The sequence below is a fragment of the Rhineura floridana genome, chromosome 1 (genome assembly GCF_030035675.1).
Source record: "Rhineura floridana isolate rRhiFlo1 chromosome 1, rRhiFlo1.hap2, whole genome shotgun sequence".
In the NCBI taxonomy this organism is placed as follows: domain Eukaryota; kingdom Metazoa; phylum Chordata; class Lepidosauria; order Squamata; family Rhineuridae; genus Rhineura; species Rhineura floridana.
In genome coordinates this window covers 22453768-22476933 of record NC_084480.1, presented here as the reverse complement: position 1 = coordinate 22476933, position 23166 = coordinate 22453768, and the positions used below count along the sequence as shown (strand labels likewise).

The 23166-nt window shown below is 42.2% G+C and overlaps 1 protein-coding gene across 2 annotated transcripts in view; it reads left to right on the top strand.

The window, feature by feature from the left end:
- ALPK2 (alpha kinase 2) overlaps nt 1-23166 on the top strand; it is a 77995-nt gene that overhangs the window by 48287 nt on the left and 6542 nt on the right. For both annotated transcript variants that reach the window (XM_061615418.1, XM_061615428.1), the window contains 7 exons: nt 653-800; nt 1868-1995; nt 2645-2680; nt 8444-8718; nt 8846-8934; nt 10698-10915; nt 14437-14485. In XM_061615418.1, the coding sequence (XP_061471402.1) occupies nt 653-800; nt 1868-1995; nt 2645-2680; nt 8444-8718; nt 8846-8934; nt 10698-10915; nt 14437-14485 (943 nt within the window). The remainder of the gene's footprint in view (nt 1-652; nt 801-1867; nt 1996-2644; nt 2681-8443; nt 8719-8845; nt 8935-10697; nt 10916-14436; nt 14486-23166) is intronic.

Here is a 23166-nt window from a genome sequence, read left to right as displayed (position 1 = left end):
TAAATAAACTATATGAATATGATGAACAGCAGTCTCTTCACTCTAGGACAGTGCTTCCCCTGCTTTTTCTTTTTCTGTTTGCTCACAGACCACTTGACAATTGCTGAAGGCCTTGGTGGGCCACTTAATGACTTTTTTGCCCGTTGTAGCAATTGCAGTGCAGTGTGCTAGATGCTCTATAGTTTTTAATTATATTTCTATTGCTCTTGCATATTGCATTTTATTGTATTACAATGTGAATTGCATAGAATTCAGCTTGTAATATATCAAAATACAATATAAGAAATATTGCAATTAATTTATTGCAATTAAGATGCAATTAAAATCAATATGAATATTTAATAACATGGATGTGCTGTTACCCGTCTTCAACCACACATCCACAGACACACTGCAGACCACCAGAATGAAGTGAAAAGGTTGATTGATTTATTGATTTTTAAATCAGAAAAAACCCACAGCTCTAAACACTCCCCCTACATGCTTCAAGATAGTGACAAGGAATATGCATAATTTATCTTTTTTAAAAAATCTAATGTTTATAATCAACCAACAAGAATGACTCACTGGGCAATAAACATGTAATACCTAAATTGGTCCTGAGGTTCTACTGTGTGATTAACCCTCTTACTGAATTGTGTTTTATTTCAAGCCCCCAAACTGGTGAAGAAAATCCAAGCTGAACTGTTCCCTGATTTCTCTGGAAATATCAAATTATGCTGCCAGTTTGGTGAAATTCATGAAGACTCCACCATTACATGGACTAAAGATTCTAGGCTCCTTGCCCAGGTGCACAGAAGGTAAGGAGACCTACACAACATGCCCTTGTGCTTTGCAATACCTTTTGGAGGACAGCAGGATAGAGTATATATTCTTGCCCAGGTGCACAGAAGGTAAGGAGACCTACACAACATGCCCTTGTGCTTTGCAATACCTTTTGGAGGACAGCAGGAGAGAGTATATATTCTGATGATCAAAGCTCTGGTGGTATCCTGGGTTGGAGGGAAAAAAGGATGCACCTAGTGAAGAAAATATGGTAATAATGGATGACTTTAACCACCCTCAGATTGTCTACATAGTAGAAATTCATATCAGGACGAAGAGCTCACCCCCTCCCCATAGGAATGTGAAGTTATTGGTAGGGAGCTCCTACACCCATAAGAAGGGGAGGATGAGGACTGGGGGAATCGATTGTCCCCAAAATATGTTGATAAAATATATTATTGTATCTTAGAGCAGCTAGTCAATAGAAACAATGGGAAAGGAGGGCTTCAATGAACTTTTAATGGCTCCTGTATTCCAGGGCAAGTTGTAAGCATTGCCAGGGCACATGAGAACAATGACCACAGAATTATCAAATTCAATAACTACTGCATCCTGTAAATATCTCTGAAATAAAAGTCTATGGATTGCAGCTCTTATGAAAAATGCTTTATGCTGGCAGAGTGGGTGGAGTAGTCTAGTCACTTCAAACATGTCCATAGAATTGGAGCATTCATTTGCATTGGTTTATATGTCTAGAGATGTCACCAAGAGGACAACTCCTTGGTTCAGAATACAAGCCTCAGCAACTCATAATGCTTGCCTTATAATCAATATAAGTAATATGACCCCCTTGTTGTTCCCCAGCTTGGATTTAAATCTGAGCCAGATAAGAACTCCTCCCTCCCAGCCACTTACTTGGTTACTGTCCCAGCAGCAATGATGACAACAGCCGCAGTATTTCCTGAATTCCAGTGATAGGCATGGGATGGGGACGAACAGAGAGAGGGACTACGCTATCTAAAAGTCAATGGACACAAGCCTCAAAACCTAATCAGAAAAAGTATTGAAAACCCAGACCTTCAAATGTTAACATCTCTTCTAGTGCAGGAGATGGCTTTCCAGTATCTCTGGCAATAGTACAAGCTGGTAAAAAAGACCAAGGACTGTATCACTGCTGCTTGAAGAATATGTATGGAAAAGCAACTGCAGAGTTTAACTTGACCTCTGAAGGTAAATTCTAACATATTGTTATGAGCATGTTATGAGCATGGGAGTTGGGATGGATGATTCCTGTGGGTCCCCTTCCCAGCCTCTGATTTGGAATCCCATGCCTTGGGGCCGGCTCTGCTGGCCAGATGAATTCCCTTTGTTAACCAAATAGAGTGGCCAGGTAAGATAATGGGCCTATCAGTTGCCTAGCAACAGTGAATGGGCCAGGGAGACCCTTTTGTCATTGAAACTCTTCAGGAGAGCATCCCCCCCTCCTGAAGGCTTGTAGTTTTTGCTGTGTCTAGAGAATTGCTGGGAACTGGAAGGCAGGAGAGAGACTGGCTCTCTGCATCATGGCATTTGGGGTGCCTCCTGCAACCCAGATGGAAAAGCTGGATATTGGACTGCTGATGCATTGAACCCCTCCCTCCTTGAGCTCAGGTTGGAATGTGTGTAAATAAATAAACCATATTTCATAAAGACACCGCAGTCTCCGCTGACCTTCTTCCCAAACGAAACCAAACCATGGATGAGCACAGGGACCCCCGAAATCTCACCGCTCGGAGATTGGGGGAGGCACGCAACAATATTGTCTCTTAAATACAAAGCACAACTGCACATACCATTTTGCAGTCTAAATCCTGACTGCACTGCTTTTAATCTTTTTCAGTATTGGAACATCTTTCCAGTTTTCAGGAAGTTGAAGGTAAGGTAATATGGAATTCTTCCATATGTATGCGCACATACCTTTGGAAAATTGTGCCAAGTCACACTTGCATTTGTGTATATTTTGCATACCTACTACCAATTTGCCCAAGGACTTGTCATGACTTGGCTCCAGAACTTATTGTTATATCCTCCCTGGAACATGTGAAGTAGTCATGACGCAGAAAGTCTATCTGAGCATGTGTGAAGTATCTTCCTATCACCACTGAATAACCTGAGGGAGCCGCAAAACTTTGACTATATCAGCCACTCCTTGAGCCTAGCCCACATTCTGTTCTTGACATCTTCTGTGAAGAGAAACAATGTACCTAGGATTTCCCACAGTGGCTTTGTATTACATTGTAATACAATAAAATGGCTTTGCCTCACTCACTTGGCACAAATTGCTGCTTTAGCTTGCGGGGTCAAAAAGTTCCATTTACACTGAAGCAGCTGAAGTGGCCCCATAGGGACTCTGCTGAAAGAAAGGAACCATAACAATGAGCTGTTTTGATAGGAGTGTTCCTAGTGTTTGAGCATGTGGCCTTTGCAAAGTCTTGTGCAATGTAACACTACCCCAGGAGAAAGGCAAGGCATTAAGATATGAAATACTTTCCCCGTATGTTGCTATTTCTCTAATCACGCCAGCATGTGTTTTGCTATGCCCATGCTAAACATAGATAACACTTTTGCCAACAGGTTTTATCCTTGCAGGACATACTGTGCTAGTCAACTTTAACTCATTCAGTTATTTGTTTCACTTCTCAAAAAGCAGGATTAATCATTTTCATTCCCTTTAGAAATAATTGCATGGCTTTTCATTTATTTTCTGTGAATGCCTCTTTATATGCCTTTGCTGTTTGGATTTGATGTATGGATGGTATTGTAAAGAGGAAGCTAGCGTGGTGTAGTGATTAGAGTGTTGGACTAGGACATGGGAGGCCGGGGTTCAAATCTCCATTCAGCCATGAAGCACACTGGGTGACCTTGGGCCAGTAGCTACTTCTCAGCCTAAACTACCCTACAGGGTTGTTGTGGGGATTAAATTAGGAGGGGAAGAACCATGCATGCCATTTTGAGCTCCTTGGAGGAAAAGTGGGATATAATATTTGTATATTTGTTTTTAATGTTTTTAACTGTTGTAAACCTCCCAGAGAGCTTCAGCTATGGTGCAGTATACAAATGTAAATAATAATAATAATAATAATAATAATAATAAATAAATAAAATTTAGTCTTAGGAATGGCAAAGGCCACAGGTAGAACGGAAGAAATGCATTTTGTCAGTCACAGCAAGGCAATTTTAGGAAATGTGATGACCCTCAGGCAGATGATTTTCACTTACAGTGGGGATATAACAATGTTACAGATTTAGAGGAAGAAGTAACGGGCATTGAAAAAGATATGGCAGGTGTGTGACCTTTCACTGAATCTTTCAGTTGTACTTTTAGAGCTCATGAAGGATGTGGTTTAGAAGCAAGATCAAGAGGTGTTGGCCACTGTGTTTATCTCTGCATGTGAGTGGAAATCTAACATCATCTAGTGCAAGTGGGAACTGTGGTTTACCTGATGTTGTTGGACTATAGCTCCCATCAGCTCCAGCCAGCATGATCCAAAGTCAGAACTGTCGGGAGCTGTAGTCCCACAACATCTGGAGGGCCACAGGCCTCCCACTGTGAAAACTGGATCAGGAGACCATGGAATTCATTATTTGGGGCAAAATGTATAGTTAGAAACAGGGAAAGGAAAGAGAGGAAATATTTCTGCTATTGTTACTGCTTTAAATTACTGGAATAAGAGATAAGGGCTCGATGTGTCTTTTAACAGATGGTTTGTAATAATTGTAAAATTTGCTGGATGGCTGTTCTATTGTAATCTAGCAGCATAAAATAAACAGAGAGGGAAAGAAGAGGTGCTAAAACGTAGGGGCCTCCATGGTAGACTGAGGCCAACCTATAAAAAAATTCATGGATCAAAAAAACCAGCATTTCAAATAAAAACTCTCCTTGAATTCTATTTTGCATAGTATCTGTAAGACTTACTTAAAACTCCCTACTTGAATATTGGAGCTCTCATTATTCCTCTTCTGTTTATGAAACGTGTTTGGCATCTTCAAATAATCATAACAAACAATTGTGTATCCAAGAGTAATTGAGCTCTTCATTTTTATCAGCCAATCTGCCCTCCTGCCCATGTAAAACCCCACCCAAAATTGTTGTAATATGTTTGATGGATTTTGTAACTCCATCTCTGACCAAGAGCCTGCTGACATTAAAACAACAGGTTCTTGATATAGCATCAAATTTCATAACCAAGGGGTTTGGATACTGGAATTTAGCTGTCTGCCCCCACAGATCCATCTCAGATCAGAAACTCAAATTGCCTATGGTTTCGGTACAGTCTCAAATATATCTAAGTTAGGTCTTTTAATGCTCCTAGACCAGGGATAGGGAATTCTTTGCATCTGTCTTCACAGTGGAAGATATAGGGCAGATCCCTGAACCTGAACTAACATTTGCAGGAAGGGATTCTGAGGAACTAAGACAAATAGTGGTAACGAGAGAGGAAGTTCTAAGCTTAATGGATAATATAAAAACTGACAAATCACCAGGCCCGGATGGCATCCACCTGAGAGTTCTCCAAGAACTCAAATGTGAAATTGCTGATCTGCTAACTAAAATATGTAACTTGTCCCTCGGGTCCTCCTCCGTGCCTGAGGACTGGAAAGTGGCAAATGTAACGCCAATATTCAAAAAGGGATCCAGAGGGGATCCCGGAAATTACAGGCCAGTTAGCGTAACTTCTGTCCCTGGAAAACTGGTAGAAAGTATGATTAAAGCTAGATTAACTAAGCACATAGAAGAACAAGCCTTGCTGAAGCAGAGCCAGCATGGCTTCTGCAAGGGAAAGTCCTGTCTCAGTAACCTATTAGAATTCTTTGAGAGTGTCAACAAGCATATAGATAGAGGTGATCCAGTGGACATAGTGTACTTAGACTTTCAAAAAGCATTTGACAAGGTACCTCACCAAAGACCTCTGAGGAAGCTTAGCAGTCATGGAATAAGAGGAGAGGTCCTCTTGTGGATAAGAAATTGGTTAAGAAGCAGAAAGCAGAGAGTAGGAATCAACGGACAGTTCTCCCAATGGAGGGCTGTAGAAAGTGGAGTCCCTCAGGGATCGGTATTGGGACCTGTACTTTTCAACTTGTTCATTAATGACCTAGAATTAGGAGTGAGCAGTGAAGTGGCCAAGTTTGCTGACGACACTAAATTGTTCAGGGTTGTTAAAACAAAAAGGGATTGCGAAGAGCTCCAAAAAGACCTCTCCAAACTGAGTGAATGGGCAGAAAAATGGCAAATGCAATTCAATATAAACAAGTGTAAAATTATGCATATTGGAGCAAAAAATCTGAATTTCACATATACGCTCATGGGGACTGAACTGGCGGTGACCGACCAGGAGAGAGACCTCGGGGTTGTAGTGGACAGCACAATGAAAATGTCGACCCAGTGTGCGGCAGCTGTGAAAAAGGCAAATTCCATGCTAGCGATAATTAGGAAAGGTATTGAAAATAAAACAGCCGATATCATAATGCCGTTGTATAAATCTATGGTGCGGCCGCATTTGGAATACTGTGCACAGTTCTGGTCGCCTCATCTCAAAAAGGATATTATAGAGTTGGAAAAGGTTCAGAAGAGGGCAACCAGAATGATCAAGGGGATGGAGCGACTCCCTTACGAGGAAAGGTTGCAGCATTTGGGGCTTTTTAGTTTAGAGAAAAGGCGGGTCAGAGGAGACATGATAGAAGGGTATAAAATTATGCATGGCATTGAGGAAGTGGATAGAGAAAAGTTCTTCTCCCTCTCTCATAATACTAGAAGTCATGGACGTTGAAAGAAGCTGAATGTTGGAAGATTCAGGACAGACAAAAGGAAGTACTTCTTTACTCAGCGCATAGTTAAACTATGGAATTTGCTCCCACAAGATGCAGTAATGGCCACCAGCTTGGATGGCTTTAAAAGAAGATTAGACAAATTCATGAAGGACAGGGCTATCAATGGCTACTAGCCATGATGGCTGTGCTCTGCCACCCTAGTCAGAGGTAGCATGCTTCTGAAAACCAGTTGCCGGAAGCCTCAGGAGGGGAGAGTGTTCTTGCACTCGGGTCCTGCTTGCGGACTTCCCCCAGGCACCTGGTTGGCCACTGTGAGAACAGGATGCTGGACTTGATGGGCCACTGGCCTGATCCAGCAGGCTCTTCTTATGTTCTTATGTTAACCTATGGCCCTCCAAATGTTATTGGACTCCAACTCTTATCATCCCTAGCCTGCTTCCTGGTGCTGATGGGAGTAGTAGACCAGCAACATCTGGAGGGCCAAAGGTTCTTCACACCTCTTATAGACCAATGGGTTCCTATCCCTATTCTAAACCCTTAATGCACAGCAGGTACATCACCAAATTGGCAGATTTTGGAGGCATCAACCTTTCCCACTGCTTAATGCTATATTTACATCAATGAAGGTCACAAAATGGCTGGTATAGCACAGTGGGGAGGAGAGCCTGGTTGAGAGTCCAGAGTCTGTGAGTTCAAATCCCCGCTCGTGTCTCCTGGACGTCAAGGGCCAGCTAAAGATCACCCCCACAGTGAGTGGTTCAGGGGTTACATGCCCTGCCACCTGTGCAGCCATGGGCAAGCTGCATAGTCCCAAGGAGCCCTGTTGCCCCCCGGCTGGCAGTTGCGGACAAGGAAGGGGCTGGCTTGTGCAGCTGTGGCAAGCTGAGCAAGCCCTAGCCAGCTGGGGAGGACTAACCTCAGAGGAAGGCAATGGTAAACTCCCTCTGAATACCGCTTACCATGAACACCCTATTCATAGGGTAGCCATAAATTGGGATTAACTTGAAGGCAGTCCATTTCCATTTTCAGGTCACAAAACAGCCTGAAGCCTTGGATGCTTCTATGCATCATCACAAATGTTTTACGCTCTGTTTCAGCCTACATCATAGTGTGTATTACTCTTCTGCTCAAGTATGAAGTTGGAGACATGGAAGAGAGCCCATTTGCTGCAGGAACACACAGCAAGGACTATAGTCTCTGGGCCTTGCCATATAGGGACTGATGATGTCAACATTGCTCAGCAGAGCCTAGAGGCCTAGTCCACAGACATCTGGCTGGTTAATCAGGTTACTCCATAAAAATTCTGAAATAGATTCGGGTGGATCCTATGACTGATTCACCATGAACACAATCTGCCAGTTTCATACACTGCTACACACTACCCCAATGTGGATTTGGGCTGGTGTGCTCAGTTGGCCTCTTCTTCTTGCAGAAATCCAGTTTCCACCCACTGGCCTTGAGCAAGGTGCTGCATCAGGATTAAGACTAAAAGTGGCAGGCAAGAATCAGCTAGTCATGTGAATCAGCCTTAGAATTAGTATTAACTTTTGGCAGTACCTTGTGGCGCATCAGAAACCATCACCTCCAGAAATGCTTTTCAAAAAGTATCAGAAGATGCAGTAGGAAGAAAGACATGAAAAATCCCAGAAGCCCAGAACATCTGCCTTTTCTTTTTCCTCCTCTTTTTATTGCTTCTTTGGTTTTATTTATCAAATTGGTTTTATTGCTTCTTTTTTAAAAAAAAAACCCCGCAGCTGCTTTCCCTTTGCAGTTGAAGACACATATACATAAACTTTTTTTACTCAGCAAAACTAAGTTTCTTTTTTGAGATTTTATATGTATATATTTATATATGTATATATTTGTATAGGCTTGGAAGAAATTGAATTCTTGCAGCTGATGTTCAGAGAAGATTTCATCTGCGATAGTTATTTCAGTAACAGCCTGCATGGGAGGATTACAACAGAAGAGTTACATTTTGGAGAAGGGGTGCACCGAAAGGCTTTCCGAAGCAAAGTCATGCAAGGCTTAGTGCCTGTGTTCAGCCCTGGCCACCCCTGCGTTCTGAAAGTGCACAGTGCCATTGCCTATAGGACCAAGAACAAAGATGAACTTGTGAAAAAGAACTACAAATTGGCACTGCAGGTAAATGCTTGCGGCACCCCTCTGTAATCAAGGCCCAAGGGGATGACGGGGCTTTCAAAGGGGGGCACATGGTAACCGTGCTGATTGTTTCCTTTCTCGCCATGCCACTGGGCTATCTTTTATGTAGGAATGTTATGTTCAGAACACAGCGAGAGAGTATGCCAAGATATATGCCGTTGAAACAAAACCTCTAGAAGGCTTTGGAGAGGTGCCTGAGTGAGTAGTTTTTTTAAAAAAAAAAAATTCTATGCTGCAGCTATAAGGACAATGTGGTGGGTGACATCCACAATTAGCCCCATCCATGCTATTGACCAAGAAGGGAAACGGTGAAGACGACGCCTTGGTTCAGTGGTAGAGCATCTATCTGCCTTGCATACAGAAGACCCCTTGGTTCGATCCCCAGCATCTCCAGGTAGGGCTGGGAGGGATTTCCTACCTGAAACCTGGAGAGCCACCACCAGTCAGTGTACACAGTACTGAGCTAGATGGACCAATGGTCTAACTTGGTAAAAGGCAGCTTCCTGTGTTTTCTATGGGCACGAATCAGCCTCTCTTTCCTCTGTTGTTTCCCGTGTCTTGAATTTTAGATTGTGTAAGTTCATTAGGGCAGGGGCTATCCTTTTCCCCTTTTCTCACCATACACACAGATGGTGAAAAAAACAAACATATATTTGAAGCGCTTTGAGGACTCAAAATTGCTGAGTTAGTGCTAACTATAATAACTATTATTTGTTGTGGGGCAGCAGCTCATTTTGAACACTTCACATTGGTAAGGAAACACTGTACAAATGTTGTAATGGATGGCTGCACCAGCAGGACCTCAGATCTTTTTCAAAGGATTTGTGTTCTAGTGTAGGATAGCCATATATAGCCAGCTTCTCCTCAAACAATCACGGAAAATTCCTCCTTACTCATGCATGATGTCGAGAATAAGTCTTACATGTCCCTGAGATGCCTAACTTGTCATCTCTTTCAACATGATATAAGATACTTGCTCCAGCTGAATCTGAATCATTTAAAGTATTTGAGTGGAGGAGTCCTACTTTATACACATAACCCACCATGTTGGTTAACCCCAAACAATTTTTATAGTTACCTGCCATTGTTGCTGTGGCATCCATTCCACAGCTATGATGCTATGATTAGGATAGCACTTCTGTGCATCAACTCTTTGTTCAGCAGGGTTGCTAATTTATTTGTAGTTCTGCAGTAAAAATATTGACTCAGACAAGGTGAAAGGGCAAAGCTAAAAGCAGAATTCACCCCTGCAAAATGTAAAGGGAAGGTGTAAACAGCACATCTGAGTACACTGTGCTGGGTCTGAGCTCTGGAGGTGATGAAGGAATAGCCTTAAGAGTCTTATTTACAAGTCACAGCAGCTGTATTTATATCTATGAAGATTTTTTCAAACAGCTACCCAACACACAATCACTGTGGAAATTTATTAAAGAATTCTGTTCAAGCAATTTCTAAAACAGTATACCCCTCGTCCCCTCCAAATACTCTGCCATAATTCACTCTCTTTTTTGAGGTTGGAACTATATATTACAGAGAAAAAAGAACTGTCATTTTCCTGTTTTTCATGCACTGAATGGGTACTTCCATTCTGTCCCATCTCTGTGCAGATATTTTTTAGGGAAAACCCACACAAATGTAGCTTGTTTTAACTAAACTTAGGTTTAAGCATTTCTGAGGCAGTTCGAGGGCCGTCACCCTTCTTTTTTCTGTCTTGCTTTTTTTAAACAAATGATGGCTGCCGTGAGCAGCTAGCCTGTGGTGCTCCCAATACACAAGCTGAAAACCTTACCGCAGCGGCCCCCCCATGGGAAGGGAGTCATGGGATTTAATAACTTGCCATCACTCTCAGGGAGACTGTACGAAAAAACATGGTTGCTGCCACGGACTACTCAGAGTAAATGCCTAAATGCCTCCTAGGATCCTAAGGTTTCATTTGGCTCATTTATTGGTCTTGATTTCAGAATCATTCCTATTTTCCTCATTCATCGGCCCAAGAACAATATCCCTTATGCAACAGTGGAAGAGGAGCTAATCGGTGAATTCGTGAAATACTCCATTAGGGATGGGAAAGAAATAAACTTCACAAGAAGAGACTCTGAAGCTGGCCAGAAATGCTGCACCTTTCAGCACTGGGTATATGAAAGGACCAGTGGCAGCTTACTTGTAACAGACATGCAAGGTGAGCATCTGATGGCTAGATGGCAATGCCTTATGTAAAGCAGATGAAGAATAGCAGCTGACGTGTGAGCCATGAATTCCCTGGTTCAAGCCTCGCTTCAGCCGGAAGCTCACTGGGTGACCTTAGGCATGCCATTCATTACACAGGCTACTCCCCATCCCCATACCTGTAATATCAGTAGTGGCCTTTGTGGTGGGGCAGAGATGCCCTCCTGACTCTAGCGACCCTGGGTGGCAGTGGCAGTTGGTGGCTCCATGTCAGTGGGGCAGTGGGATCTGCTCCGGGTTGTGGCCTGAACTCTCAAGAAGCTGTCCGAGGTGCTGAACCCATTGCAGTATGGCACCAAGGAGGAAGCACAGGCACACTGGTAGCAATGATAGACTTGCTCTGCCACTCACACAGCCCAGACCTCACTCCTGCCTTGCCCCAGCTTCATCCAAGTAGGGATGGAAGGATCTGTCAATTTCAGTTCTCTCAGTTTCTCATTTTTCCAATCTTAAATTCGTTTCTCCCCATTTCTTTTTAAAAAAACTTCATGAAAACTCTTCAGCATTATAGTGCCGATTTCTCCTAATAAACACATTTTTGTAGACAGTTTTGACTGATATACACATTTTTGCAAGCAATTTCTCCTAAAATAATGGATTTCTATATGTTATTTTCAATCATGTATTCATTTTTGTGCACACTTTCCCCTAACATATGCATTTTTGTCAACATTGGTTTGAGAAATGTATTGCAAAATTCAGCTAAGTGCAAATGTCCAAGGATGGCTGTGTTTCGGTTCTGATATTGTTTTGGAAAATGAGAGTTTGATAGATTCAGCTTTAAATACAAATTGAATCGAATTTCTCCCCCATCCTTACCCACCACACAGGCTGCTGCTGTGTGATGTAATGAATACACTGACCTACTTTGCAAGACTGTTGTAAGGATTAATGAGGTAACATTGCAAACAATACAGAACACTAGGGACACACAAGCATCCCACCCTTGCAAACAAATTCTTTTCTACTTTCAGCATATTGCTCAAACCCCAGAAATCCAAGCAGGATGACAGCGAAGGGATGGAGCACTGCATTCTTTTACTCTCAGCCTGATACATGTCTGTGCTGGTTACACATATGGTTACTGTGGACAGTACAGAAGCAAAGCATGTTCCATTTGATTTCTACTATTCTGCATTGGGAAGAGCCCCCTCAATGCAAGGTAGCAGAAAAGAGGGCATGTTGGCACTTAGACCAGCAACCAAGCTTAACCTGGAAGCTCCTGCAGGTGTCAAAGATGCTGTGACCAGCTGTAGCCTTTTGGTGCAAAGAGGGTTCCTCAGCTGGTTTCTCTGTGGCTCTGTCCCTTGGCCCAAATTGGGTGGTGTCTTGCAAGCTGAAAATCTGACTAACCAGCAATCAGATCACTACATCCTTGATGCCTGCAGGTGCAGAAAACCCCTGTCTAAAATGGAAATCCTGCAGCAAGATTTCTGGATATTTCCTTTTCTCCAGCCCACTCAAGCCTGTAGCTCTATTCATTCAGAATGTATTAAACCTGCTGTCAAAGGAAAGAAATGAATTAGTTACCTGCTGTGGCAAGAATTCAGCTCCCACAAGGGTGCTATATTCGATTGATGTAACAAATGCAAGACATTTCTGCATTATCCCATTATGCCTTTTTTAAAAAGTGCAATGTTTGTTTCAGCTCCTGCTTCTCATAAGGTCACTAAGCAATGGTGGTGTTAAGGCCAAACTTTGGGACACAATAAATTCAATTCAGTTTTGGACCACACCGAGCTAGGGATGGAAGGATTTCTCAGTTTCTCATTTTTCCAACCTTAAATTCAGTTCTCCACATTTCTGCAACAATTTGCAGGTTTTGTTTTTAAAAAGTTGTCATGAAAATTCTTGAGCATATAACAGCAAATTTCTCCTGATAAACACAATTTTGTATGTAGTTTTTGTACAGATTTTTGAAAGAAATTTATCCTAATATAATGCATTTGTGTATGTTATTTTCAAATATTCATTTTAATGTACATTTTCCCTAATCACTTTTTTGTAAACACTGTTTTGTTGGAGAACTGTGTTGCAAAATTCGGGTAAGTGTGAATTTCAAAGGAAGGCTGTGTTTCAGTTCCCAAATTTATTCAGAAAGTGTGAATTTAATAGGATTAGCTATAAATGATGTGGTGTTGGAGGAGAGCTTTGAGGATACCATGGACCATGAAAAAGACAAATAATTGGGTGTTACAATAAATTAAACCAGAGCTATCATTAGAAGCTAAAATGATGAAACTGAGGTTATCATACTTTGGACACAGCATGAGAAGACATGATTCACTAGAAAAGACAATAATGCTGGGAAAAACAGAAGGGAGTAGAAAAAGAGGAAGGCCAAACAAGAGATGGATTGATTCCATAAAGGAAGCTACAGACCTGAACTTACAAGATCTGAACAGGGTGGTTCATGACAGATGCTATTGGAGGTCGCTGATTCATAGGGTTGCCATAAGTCGTAATTGACTTGAAGGCACATAACAACAACAAGTTTTAAATGTGAACTGAATCAAATTTCTCTTCCATCCCTAGATGGGAGAGGAAAGTTTGGTAACAGGTGTGCAAGGCGGAGCAAAGTCTGGAAGCAAGATGTACAGAGACAAGGTTGTAGTATGGCCAATCACATAGAAGCAGTGGTGGTTGGTAGTTCCATGTCAGGGAGGCAATGTAATCCGCTCCAGGTTTTAGTCTGAACTTTCAGGGACCTGTCCAAGGTGTCCTTGAAAATTCAGACTAAAACCCAGAGTGGATTACTCTGACCCAGTGACATAGAGCCACCAGCTGTAACTGCATAGAGGAAAACTGAACACAGTAAGTGTCTGTTGAGGCTTCAGTGGCTTAAGATGCAAAAAAAGCTGTGGCAGAAGAGGTAGCTGGTTGAGCAGAGCTCCTGCCTAGATCTCATAAAGACATTGGTTTGATCCCAAAGGACAAAGCACACGAACTGAGTGGGCGCTGCACTCAGCAGTTCCTTGGAGCTGTAGGCACAAGGAGAGGTGATACAGAATAATCAAGATCTAAGCACTAGCCTTCTGATATCTTGCCTATCCCATGCATGGGATAACTTTTAGAACGATAAAAACTGATGCATGTAACCATTCAAGGTATCCAGTCATCACCAATCATGTGGCACCCTTACATGACCCATGGCCGTCCACGGGGCATGAAGAAATCTTCAGACATATGGTTCCTGGTACCTCACATCCCCAAGTACTGCTTTCTTCCTCTTTGTTTTTGCACCATACTAAGAGCAAGGAATGCTCCAGGGTAGACAAGCCCTTAATAACACTGATGAATGAATAACTTGCCTTAGAGGAATTAAATAATTGTGACAGCATATACGGAGCATGTGATGGGTAGCATCTGCAATCAGCAGTGAGCCAATAAAAACTGCATTAATATATAAACCTTTTTCTATACTCCCTGAAATACCCCCCCAGTGTAATGATGGCTTGCTGTTTTGTTTTGTAGGTGTAGGAATGAAACTAACAGACGTTGGCATAGCAACACAGGCCAAAGGGTGAGTGAAGAAACACATTTCTCAATGACCTGTTTCTTGCATTGTGTATCAGTCTTGGGATGGTGCAAACTTAATAGAGAAGGTTGCAGCACACAAAATCTATTTTCTACTACAGCTCATAAAAGCAAAACAAGTTTCAATGGGGCTTTCATATTTTCTTCTTCTGGTTGATAAAATGTTAGCATTAGCTTGTTTCTTTGGAAGGGGAGTGATAAACACATTACAGACACTCACTCTTGTGTATCTGCCATACAGAATTATCTTCCACATAACCTATTTACAAACAAATTGGAATTCTGTCTAAAGGATGGGGTGTGGGGATAAGCAGTCCCAAAATGCATATTATTATTTTGCTCAAATCCTAACCCATGGACTGATCTTTGGGTTTAACTGATTTTAATATTGTATTTTTAAGTTGTTGCAACCCACCCAGGGACCTCATCATGAAAAGTGGGTAAAAAAACTATGTAATGATAAGTATGCTAAAACACAGATAGTCGGCATATACTCTGATGCCTGATGCAAACACTATGTTTTTGATCACCTAATCATGGCTACCTTCCATTTTCAGAGCTAACCAGTTTCGAGGTAACCATGAACAGCATTAATATCCATGCAGACATAACTCTGCACCATGGTTAGTTCTGAAAATGGAATTGAATTCAAGTGCAAGATGGAAAGAAGTGCTTGAGTACCCGGGGCGCTCTGAACCGTATTTAACCCCAGCTACTTTACAGAAAAGATCCTCCGTGGCGCAGAGTGGTAAGCAGCAGTAACGCTGCCAAAGTTCTGCTCACGGCCAGAGTTCGATTCCAACGGAAGGAGGAAGTTGAATCTCCGGTAAAAGGGGTCGAGGTCCACTCAGCCTTTCATCCATCCCTGGTCGGTAAAATGAGTACCCGGCATACGCTGGGGGGTAAAGAAAGGCCGGGGAAGGAACTGGCAACCCCACCCCATATATACGGTCTGCCTAGTAAACGTCGCAAGACGTCACCCTAAGAGTCGGAAACAACTCGCACTACAAGTGCGGGGACACCTTTACCTTTTTTTACTTTACAGAATACACATACACTTTAGATAGCTTTTTAAAAAAAGTATAGCATTGCCTGTAAGATGTCATTGTCAGCCTAGCTGCCTTCTTTCTGGTTCGCCAGCATAGGGTGAAGCAAAAGCTTCCCTGATAAAAGGTAAGCATTAAGAGGGAAGCAATGGGCAAAGGTAACAAAATATTACAACAAATGATCCGTTGGAATTCTAAGAAAGCAAATTATGTGGGGTTTTTTATTTTGCGTTTTTATGAATTTAAACTCCTTAGTATGTTATGCTCAAGATCCAGGGCTCCAGTTTCACAGGAAAACTAATTTGATCCTTTCCCTGATTTTAAGATTGCTTTGGGTACCCCTAAAAGATTTCAGGAGGAGAGCTTTGCGCATACCATGGACTGTGAAAAAGACAAATAATTGGGTGTTAGAACAAATTAAACCAGAACTATCACTAGAAGCTAAAATGATGAAACTGAAGTTATCATACTTTGGACACATCATGAGAAGTCATGATTCATTAGAAAAGATAATAATGCTGGGAAAAACAGAAGGGAGTAGAAAAAGAGGAAGGCCAAACAAGAGATGGATTGATTCCATCAAGGAAGCCACAGACCTGAACTTACAAGATCTGAACAGAGTGGTTCATGACAGATGCTCTTGGAGGTCGCTGATTCATAGGGTCACCGTAAGTCGTAATCGACTTGAAGGCACATAACAACAAACAAAAGATTTCATCTAAGGTTAGGCATTTTCTGTACACTGCAGAGAGGGGCTGTTTAGGTTCAGCAACTTTCATACAAGCTATAAAAAGGAATGAATGAAAGAAAAGAAAACGGTGCAAGATGGAGGAAGACAAAAATTCTTCTGGGGCAGGAAAGAGATAGGAAGGCCATTTTAAAGGGATCAGATGAGTATTTTCTTTCAGACAAGCTGGCAGGGAGGGAAGAGTAAAAAAATGTACTGGGAGAGAGTAAGAAATGTTTACATTGTTGGAAGGAAACTGAAACAATGATATAAATGGAGCCTATTCACAATGGCCCCTGTTGTCTGTAAATACAAATTGCCCAGAGTATCCTATTATGCAAATCAGTGAGAATTATGGTGCCAATTTGCAAGTGGAAGCGGAGGTGGATGGATGAGAAAAATTCAACAGGCTGCATCAAGTACTCAGAAACTGGAGCAGCCTGAACTGTGAAATAACATGATTCCACAGGGGGATCATGCTGTTTCCTTACCTTCAGCTTGTATTTCTGCCTCTAAAACAAATGAGCAATGGAGGACTAACATGATTCCTTATTTACGGAACCCTGGCCATTGCCAAATGGTCCCAGGGCAGCCCTGTAGCCAGCCTTCCTTGTTAGGTGGAGCAGCAACATTTCTAGGCGGGGCATTTGGGGGAAGTGGCCATAGCACCAGCCAATTTCCCCCGCAGTGGTAGAGAGCATTGGCCAGTCCAGGGGAAGGGAATGGCAGTGACATTCCTTCTCACTCCCCCTCTACCTGCAAAGTATGTTAATATACATGAATGAAGTTTAATCTGTTGAACTGTCTCACCCCTTTTTTGAGAGATCCCCAGGAATACCAGACTCAAGAGCTTGATTTTGCCTGTAGGTACGGCCCTCTTTCACCTGTGGTCTGTCTCAGTTTCAGTTCTCTCAGTTTCTCATTGTTCCAGTCTTAAATCCAGTTCTCCACATTTCTGCAGCAATTTGCAATTTTTTTAAAAAAAAAGAAAATCCTCTAGGCTCCTTCTGAGGAAGGGCGGGATATAAACTTAAAAAATAAACGAATAAACAAAATTCTTCAGTATTTTAATGTGAATTTCTCCTAACAAACAGTTTTGTAGTCAGTTTTGAGTAAATGTACACATTTTTGCAAGCCATCTCTCATCACATAATGCATTTGTGTATGTTATTTTCACTCATATATTTTTATACACACTTTCCCCTAACATATGCATTTTGGTAAACATTGGTAGGTTGGAGAATTGCATTGCAAAATTTGGATACATTTGAATTTCAGAGGGTGGCTGTGTTTTAGTTCTCATATTGTTTTGGAAAGTACGAATTTGATAGATTTGCCTTGAAATGTGAACTGAATAGAAATTCTACCCCATCCCTATGTCTATCCTTGTGTTCTGATTCTGCATTAGCTAAACTTCTTTGCGTGCAAAAATACAACAACTAAAATAAGAACAATGTCAAATTAAAATCATAAAATAAAAACCACAAAAACAAGCTGTATCAGAGTAGCAACAGTAGCACAGAACTTCAGTGCACAGCAGTGGAGAACAGAAGCCACCCACACAACCAAAGGCCTGAGTAAAGAGGTCCCTTATGACACCAGTGTTACCTCTCCCTGATGAGAGGTACTGCCACTAAGCTATCCCCGGCCCAAATGCTTAAAAGCTGCCTTGAAGGATGCAGTCCATCCAGTAAAGCCAACCCTATTCTTCTGCTTTACTGATGCATAAATGAGCAGGCAGCTTTTCCACTAAGCAAATGGCATACACAGCTTTGCCCTGCATAGCATTTCAGTACCTACTACCACTATTCTACCCTCTCATACTATTAGTTGAGAGCCGGACTTGCTTGAAGACTGTTCAGGAGTCAATCTCTCTCTCCTCCACCCGGCCCGCTTTTTGGAAAAAAGAATCTGCCATCTGTAACACATCTCTACAACCAAGGATTTTGAAAAAATGATAACGTCACAGGAGTGATGGTTATTGTTCTTCCCACAGGCATCTGGTTGGTTACTGTGAGAGCAGGATGTTGGACCAGAGGAGCCATTGGCTGATCCATCACGGCATTTCTTATGTTCTGGTTGGCTCCTAGCATTTGAGCACTATTTGAGTTGCTGTTGTGCTGGGTTCCAATTATCACAGTCTTTGCACCCTTTGTTTACCGTATGAAGCATGTGCTGGCTGTTAATAATCACCCAAAGGCCTTTTTAAACAGCCACATCTTTACTAGTCACCTAAACGATTACACAGGTGTGTCTGGCTCCTACTATTTTAGGCTGCTGGTAAAGACGGATCTGCTTAAAAAGGTGATTTTTGTGATTCTTTTCTTCTTCTAGTTGATTCTTATGTTTTCATTTCGGTGATCATTGAGGTTTGGTGTTTTTTAATGTTAATATTCAGACTGTATGATGGTGTTCAAATTGGGGATTGCGATATATTTTAATACTGTTGTGATATTTCAATTTGTTAGCCATCTTGACTTTCTTATGAAAATTGGGAAGGATACACATTTAAAAAAATTAATTAGTACATATACAAAGAAATACAAATCAGTATGCAACATTAAAAGTTCTCTAAAACCTTAATTTGCTGTTGCAATCTATATTTTTGATATTGAATATTTATAAACCTCGTAGCCACTACCTAATTAGCCAGTAGCCTAAACCACTATGAACCTAATGATAATATTTACTTTGTACCTTGGTATATCTGAGTGAGGAAAAAAGATGCTCTAATGTCTTACTGTAAGTCGCTGGCTTACAAAAAGCCACTGAGGCAACACTATTTGCATAATTCATGACCATTTGTTTTCTTCCTCCTGGTGTTATATCTTTTTAATGAGCATGCAATATGTGTCGCAGAAGATCATGCTGGTTAATATTCTGCACAGTATTTCCTCCAGTGGCCAAATCCCATTAATCTTTTCGTAAGATAGTGAAGAGAATTCTGGGAAGACAGAACCTGACTAGGAAAGAATGCTGTTGGTTCACAGCCCAATTATGCGGTGTGTTTATGGCACAATCCCAGAAATACAAACTGTTCCACTCTGAGCTGAGGTTGGGCCTCAGACCTTATCCCTATGTGTGTGTGGATATGTGCTGGGGTCTGCCCCCATCATCTTGAGCTTATTTGCTCCCTCCTTGTGCGGGCAGCATGAGGGGATCGTTGCCAGCAGAGTTGATTGTGGTTGTTTAATTAATGAATAGCCTTTTACATATGTTTCATGCAATTTACACCCATACCATAAAACAACTAAAAGTATATTTCTATTTGTTTATTTTATTTAATTATGGGCTCCTGCTGGGAGGAAGGGTGGGATATAAATCTAATAATAATAATAATAATAATAATAATAATTTAAAACAGTACCAAAAACCACCCGTTCAAAACCAAGACAAAATGAACAGCTAAGGCAGGGACCTTTTCATCTAGCTGGAAAATGAAAAATGTCTTCAGTTGTGTCCAGAAAGTACAGTTAGTCTGTGCCTGTCAAACCTCCACAGAACTGGTGGGGACTATCAATGTTTCCACGGTCATTATGGAAGTTTTGTTGTTTTTAACACATTTTCTATGTTGTGGGTTTTCCTCTCATCTCCTGGGTTGAGCATATATGAGATATGGCGGCCATTCCACTGGCCAGGGCTGGCCCTACCTAGGGTTGCCAGGTTCAGAGCCTGAGACTGATCCTGTGTCTTTAGGAGAAGAGAAAGTCAGCCAAGTGCAGGTGTTCTTGCAACTCTGTAATGGGAAAAACCACAAGGTGGAATTCTCCCTTCCCCCTGCACAACTTTTAAAGATACAGAAGACCTCTTGGTTGCCAGGCCCGGCCTCCATGAGGTCTTCTGTATCTTTAAAAGTTGTGCAGGGGGAAGAAAGAATTCTACCTTGTGGTTTTTCTCATTACAGGGTTGCAAGAACACCTGCACTTGCCTGACTTTCTCTTCTCCTAAAGATACAGGATTAGTCTCAGGCCCTGAATCTGGCAACCCTAGCCCTACCGTTAGGCAGAGCGAGATGACTGTCTCAAGCACCAGATGCTGGAAGGCAGCAGTGGTTGCCCCCAAGCTGTTGCTTCTAAGCGCCCTCCCTCTGTTGGAGGGCTGCCTGCATATGTCCTGGCCCCCTAAACTAGCTGGGGTGGAGAATGCTTGCGTTGACATAAGATTCAGCTGCAAGCCCAGTTGGATTCTGCGCATGGAATGAAAAGGAGACACTATCTTGTCCTTCGCCTCAGGCAGCGACATTTCCTGGGTCGGCCCTGCTGACCATATGGTAGCAGCATCTGTCCCCCCGCCCAAAGCATAATTTGAGTATAAGATTGCTCTTTTAATCCTTTCACTATGGTTGCCTCCCTTGGTTCCTCTGGGAATTGGTATCGCTTATGTGAATGTCTGGAGCTTTTATATTTCTCTTATAACCTACCTTTAGCTTTCACAGTAGAATGAAAAAAGTGTCCGTTACTCTACACAACAGGAAAACATCAACAGCTAGCTTTACAGAAAGGGCTGCAATATACTTTCACACAGTAGAGGGCACACTTTACTTCTTTTTTAAGTCATAGTCAGTCCTCTGGAGAAAGTGAGAATCAAAGCCAGGAAATTAACCTTTGTTGATCAAATATTTAATCAAGCCTGCTCTGGAAGGCCTAAACAGAAAGGTAGAGCAGGGCCAATGGACAGCTTTGCAAAGTGCTAAACTACAACTGGCCTAGCGTGAAAGGAGACCGGAACTGAATAACATTTTCTTTGTGAGAAACAAAAACAAAAGGCACACGCTTGCCACCACTTTTTAAGATGATCACAATGGCTTGGCGACTAAATCAATACGTGGATCTGTTAGTTTCAGATAAGGCTTTAAAAGCCTCCCTTCTCCTCACATTGCAGTCACATTGTGAGAGCAATTACAGAATGGCTCCATCTCATGACACAAAGTCAATAGGGCCCAGCTCAGGACGTTTTTCTGCCTGAGACAAAGGACAAGACTGCCTCCACCACACCACGTTCATTGGACCGGCAACTGATTTTTTCTTCAACTCTGGCAACAGGCCAACATTTTCTTCTGCATTTGAGGCTAGCTTAGGGGTGCACACGCAACCCTGTCCTCCGACATCTCGCACCACTTCCTGCCTCCCAGCATCTGCCATCTATGGTAGCTGCCTCACTCCTCCTAATAAGAACATTACAACCTGCTGGATGAGGTCAGTGGCCCATCTAGGCCCGCATCCTGTCCTCACAGTGGCCAACCAGATGCCTCATGGTAGCTTTCGTCCAGGACATGAGCACAAGAGCACTCTCCCCTCCTGTGGTTTCCAGCAACTGGTATTCTGAAACATACTGCCTTTGACTGTGGAGGCAGAGCATAGCCATCGTGGCTACTAGCCACTGATAGCCTTGTCCTCTATGAATTTGTCTAATCCTCTTTTAAAGCCCTCCAAGTTGGTGGCCATCACTGCCTCTTGTGGGAGCAAATTCCGTAGTTTAACTATGTGCTGTGTGAAGAACGACTCTTCTTTTGTCTGTCCTGAATCCTCCAATATTCAGCTCCATTGGGTGTCCACAACTTCTAGTGTTATGAGTGAGGGAGAAAAACCTTTCTCTATCCACTTTCTCCATGCATAATTTTATACAAGTCTATCATGTCACTTCTTACTCGCCTTTTCTCTAAACTGTTGTTGTTATATGCCTTCAAGTCAATTATGACTTATGGTGACCCTATGAATCAGCAACCTCCAAGAGCATCTGTCGTGAACCACCCTGTTCAGATCTTGCAAGTTCAGGTCTGTGGCTTCCTTTATGGAATCAATCCATCTCTTGTTTGGACTTCCTCTTTTTCTACTCCCTTCTGTTTTTCCCAGCATTATTGTCTTTTCTGGTGAATCGTGTCTTCTCATTATGTGTCTAAAGTATGATAGCCTCAGTTTCATCATTTTAGCTTCTAGTGACAGTTCTGGTTTAATTTGTTCTAACACCCAATTATTTCTAAAAAGCCCCAAACTCTACAACCGTTTCTCAATGGTAGGGCTTGCTCTGAAAGTCAGTGGCAGAAGTCTGGGATACATGGGGCAACCATCTGTGCAGCTTCTCTTTATACCCATGTTGCCCCTTTGGGAAACTAGTTTAACACCAGCAAGAGGTTCCTCCCACGTGGTCTGGGATTGGCTTCATCATGTGGGAAGATACCACGTGGCTTCCATGCTGTGATGTCATAGGAGTTGGGGCTATAAATGTATATGAATGTGAGGAAGTGCATGCTTGGGTTGGGTCAAGTTCTGGCTACTGATTAGTGATAGAAATGGAGTGACCATAAGCAAGGCTCCAGTACTTTTAATAGTCATGCAGAAGAGGGGACAACAAGCATTGCATCTGAGAAGAGTGGGTCAGGAGAAATGGTCTCTTGGCAACAGTTTGAGCAAACTCGTTAGCAAAAACTTGGGTTTATTTTTTTAAAAATCATATTTCTATTATTTATTATAAGGGACAAAACATGGCTGTCCCTATGTAAACATTTAGTAGCAAGCCATGTTTATTTCCTGTACAATTCCCTCTCAGAGGGATGGAACAGTATTAAGTTCCATCCCTCCTAGGGGGACTTGTTTTATTCTATTCAAAGCATGCAATGGCAAGAAGACCTTCATACCAGCCACATCAGCTGTGAGCAGCTGGATGATTTCTGGAGCTTTTTAAAGGGGGGGGGGAGAAACCACTTTCAAAATGAACAGAGCAGTACTGGAGCCCTTGGATTGCCCCATAATGGAACCTGCAGGATTGCAGATTCTAAAGTGGGCTGAAGTTGAATTGTGTGACCTGATTCTGGTCATGATCTGCACAGGTCTGAGTCTGAGTTCTGCAGATTCCTCCTCTGTCCCTAAGAGGCATACGCTGCCTCCAATACTGGAC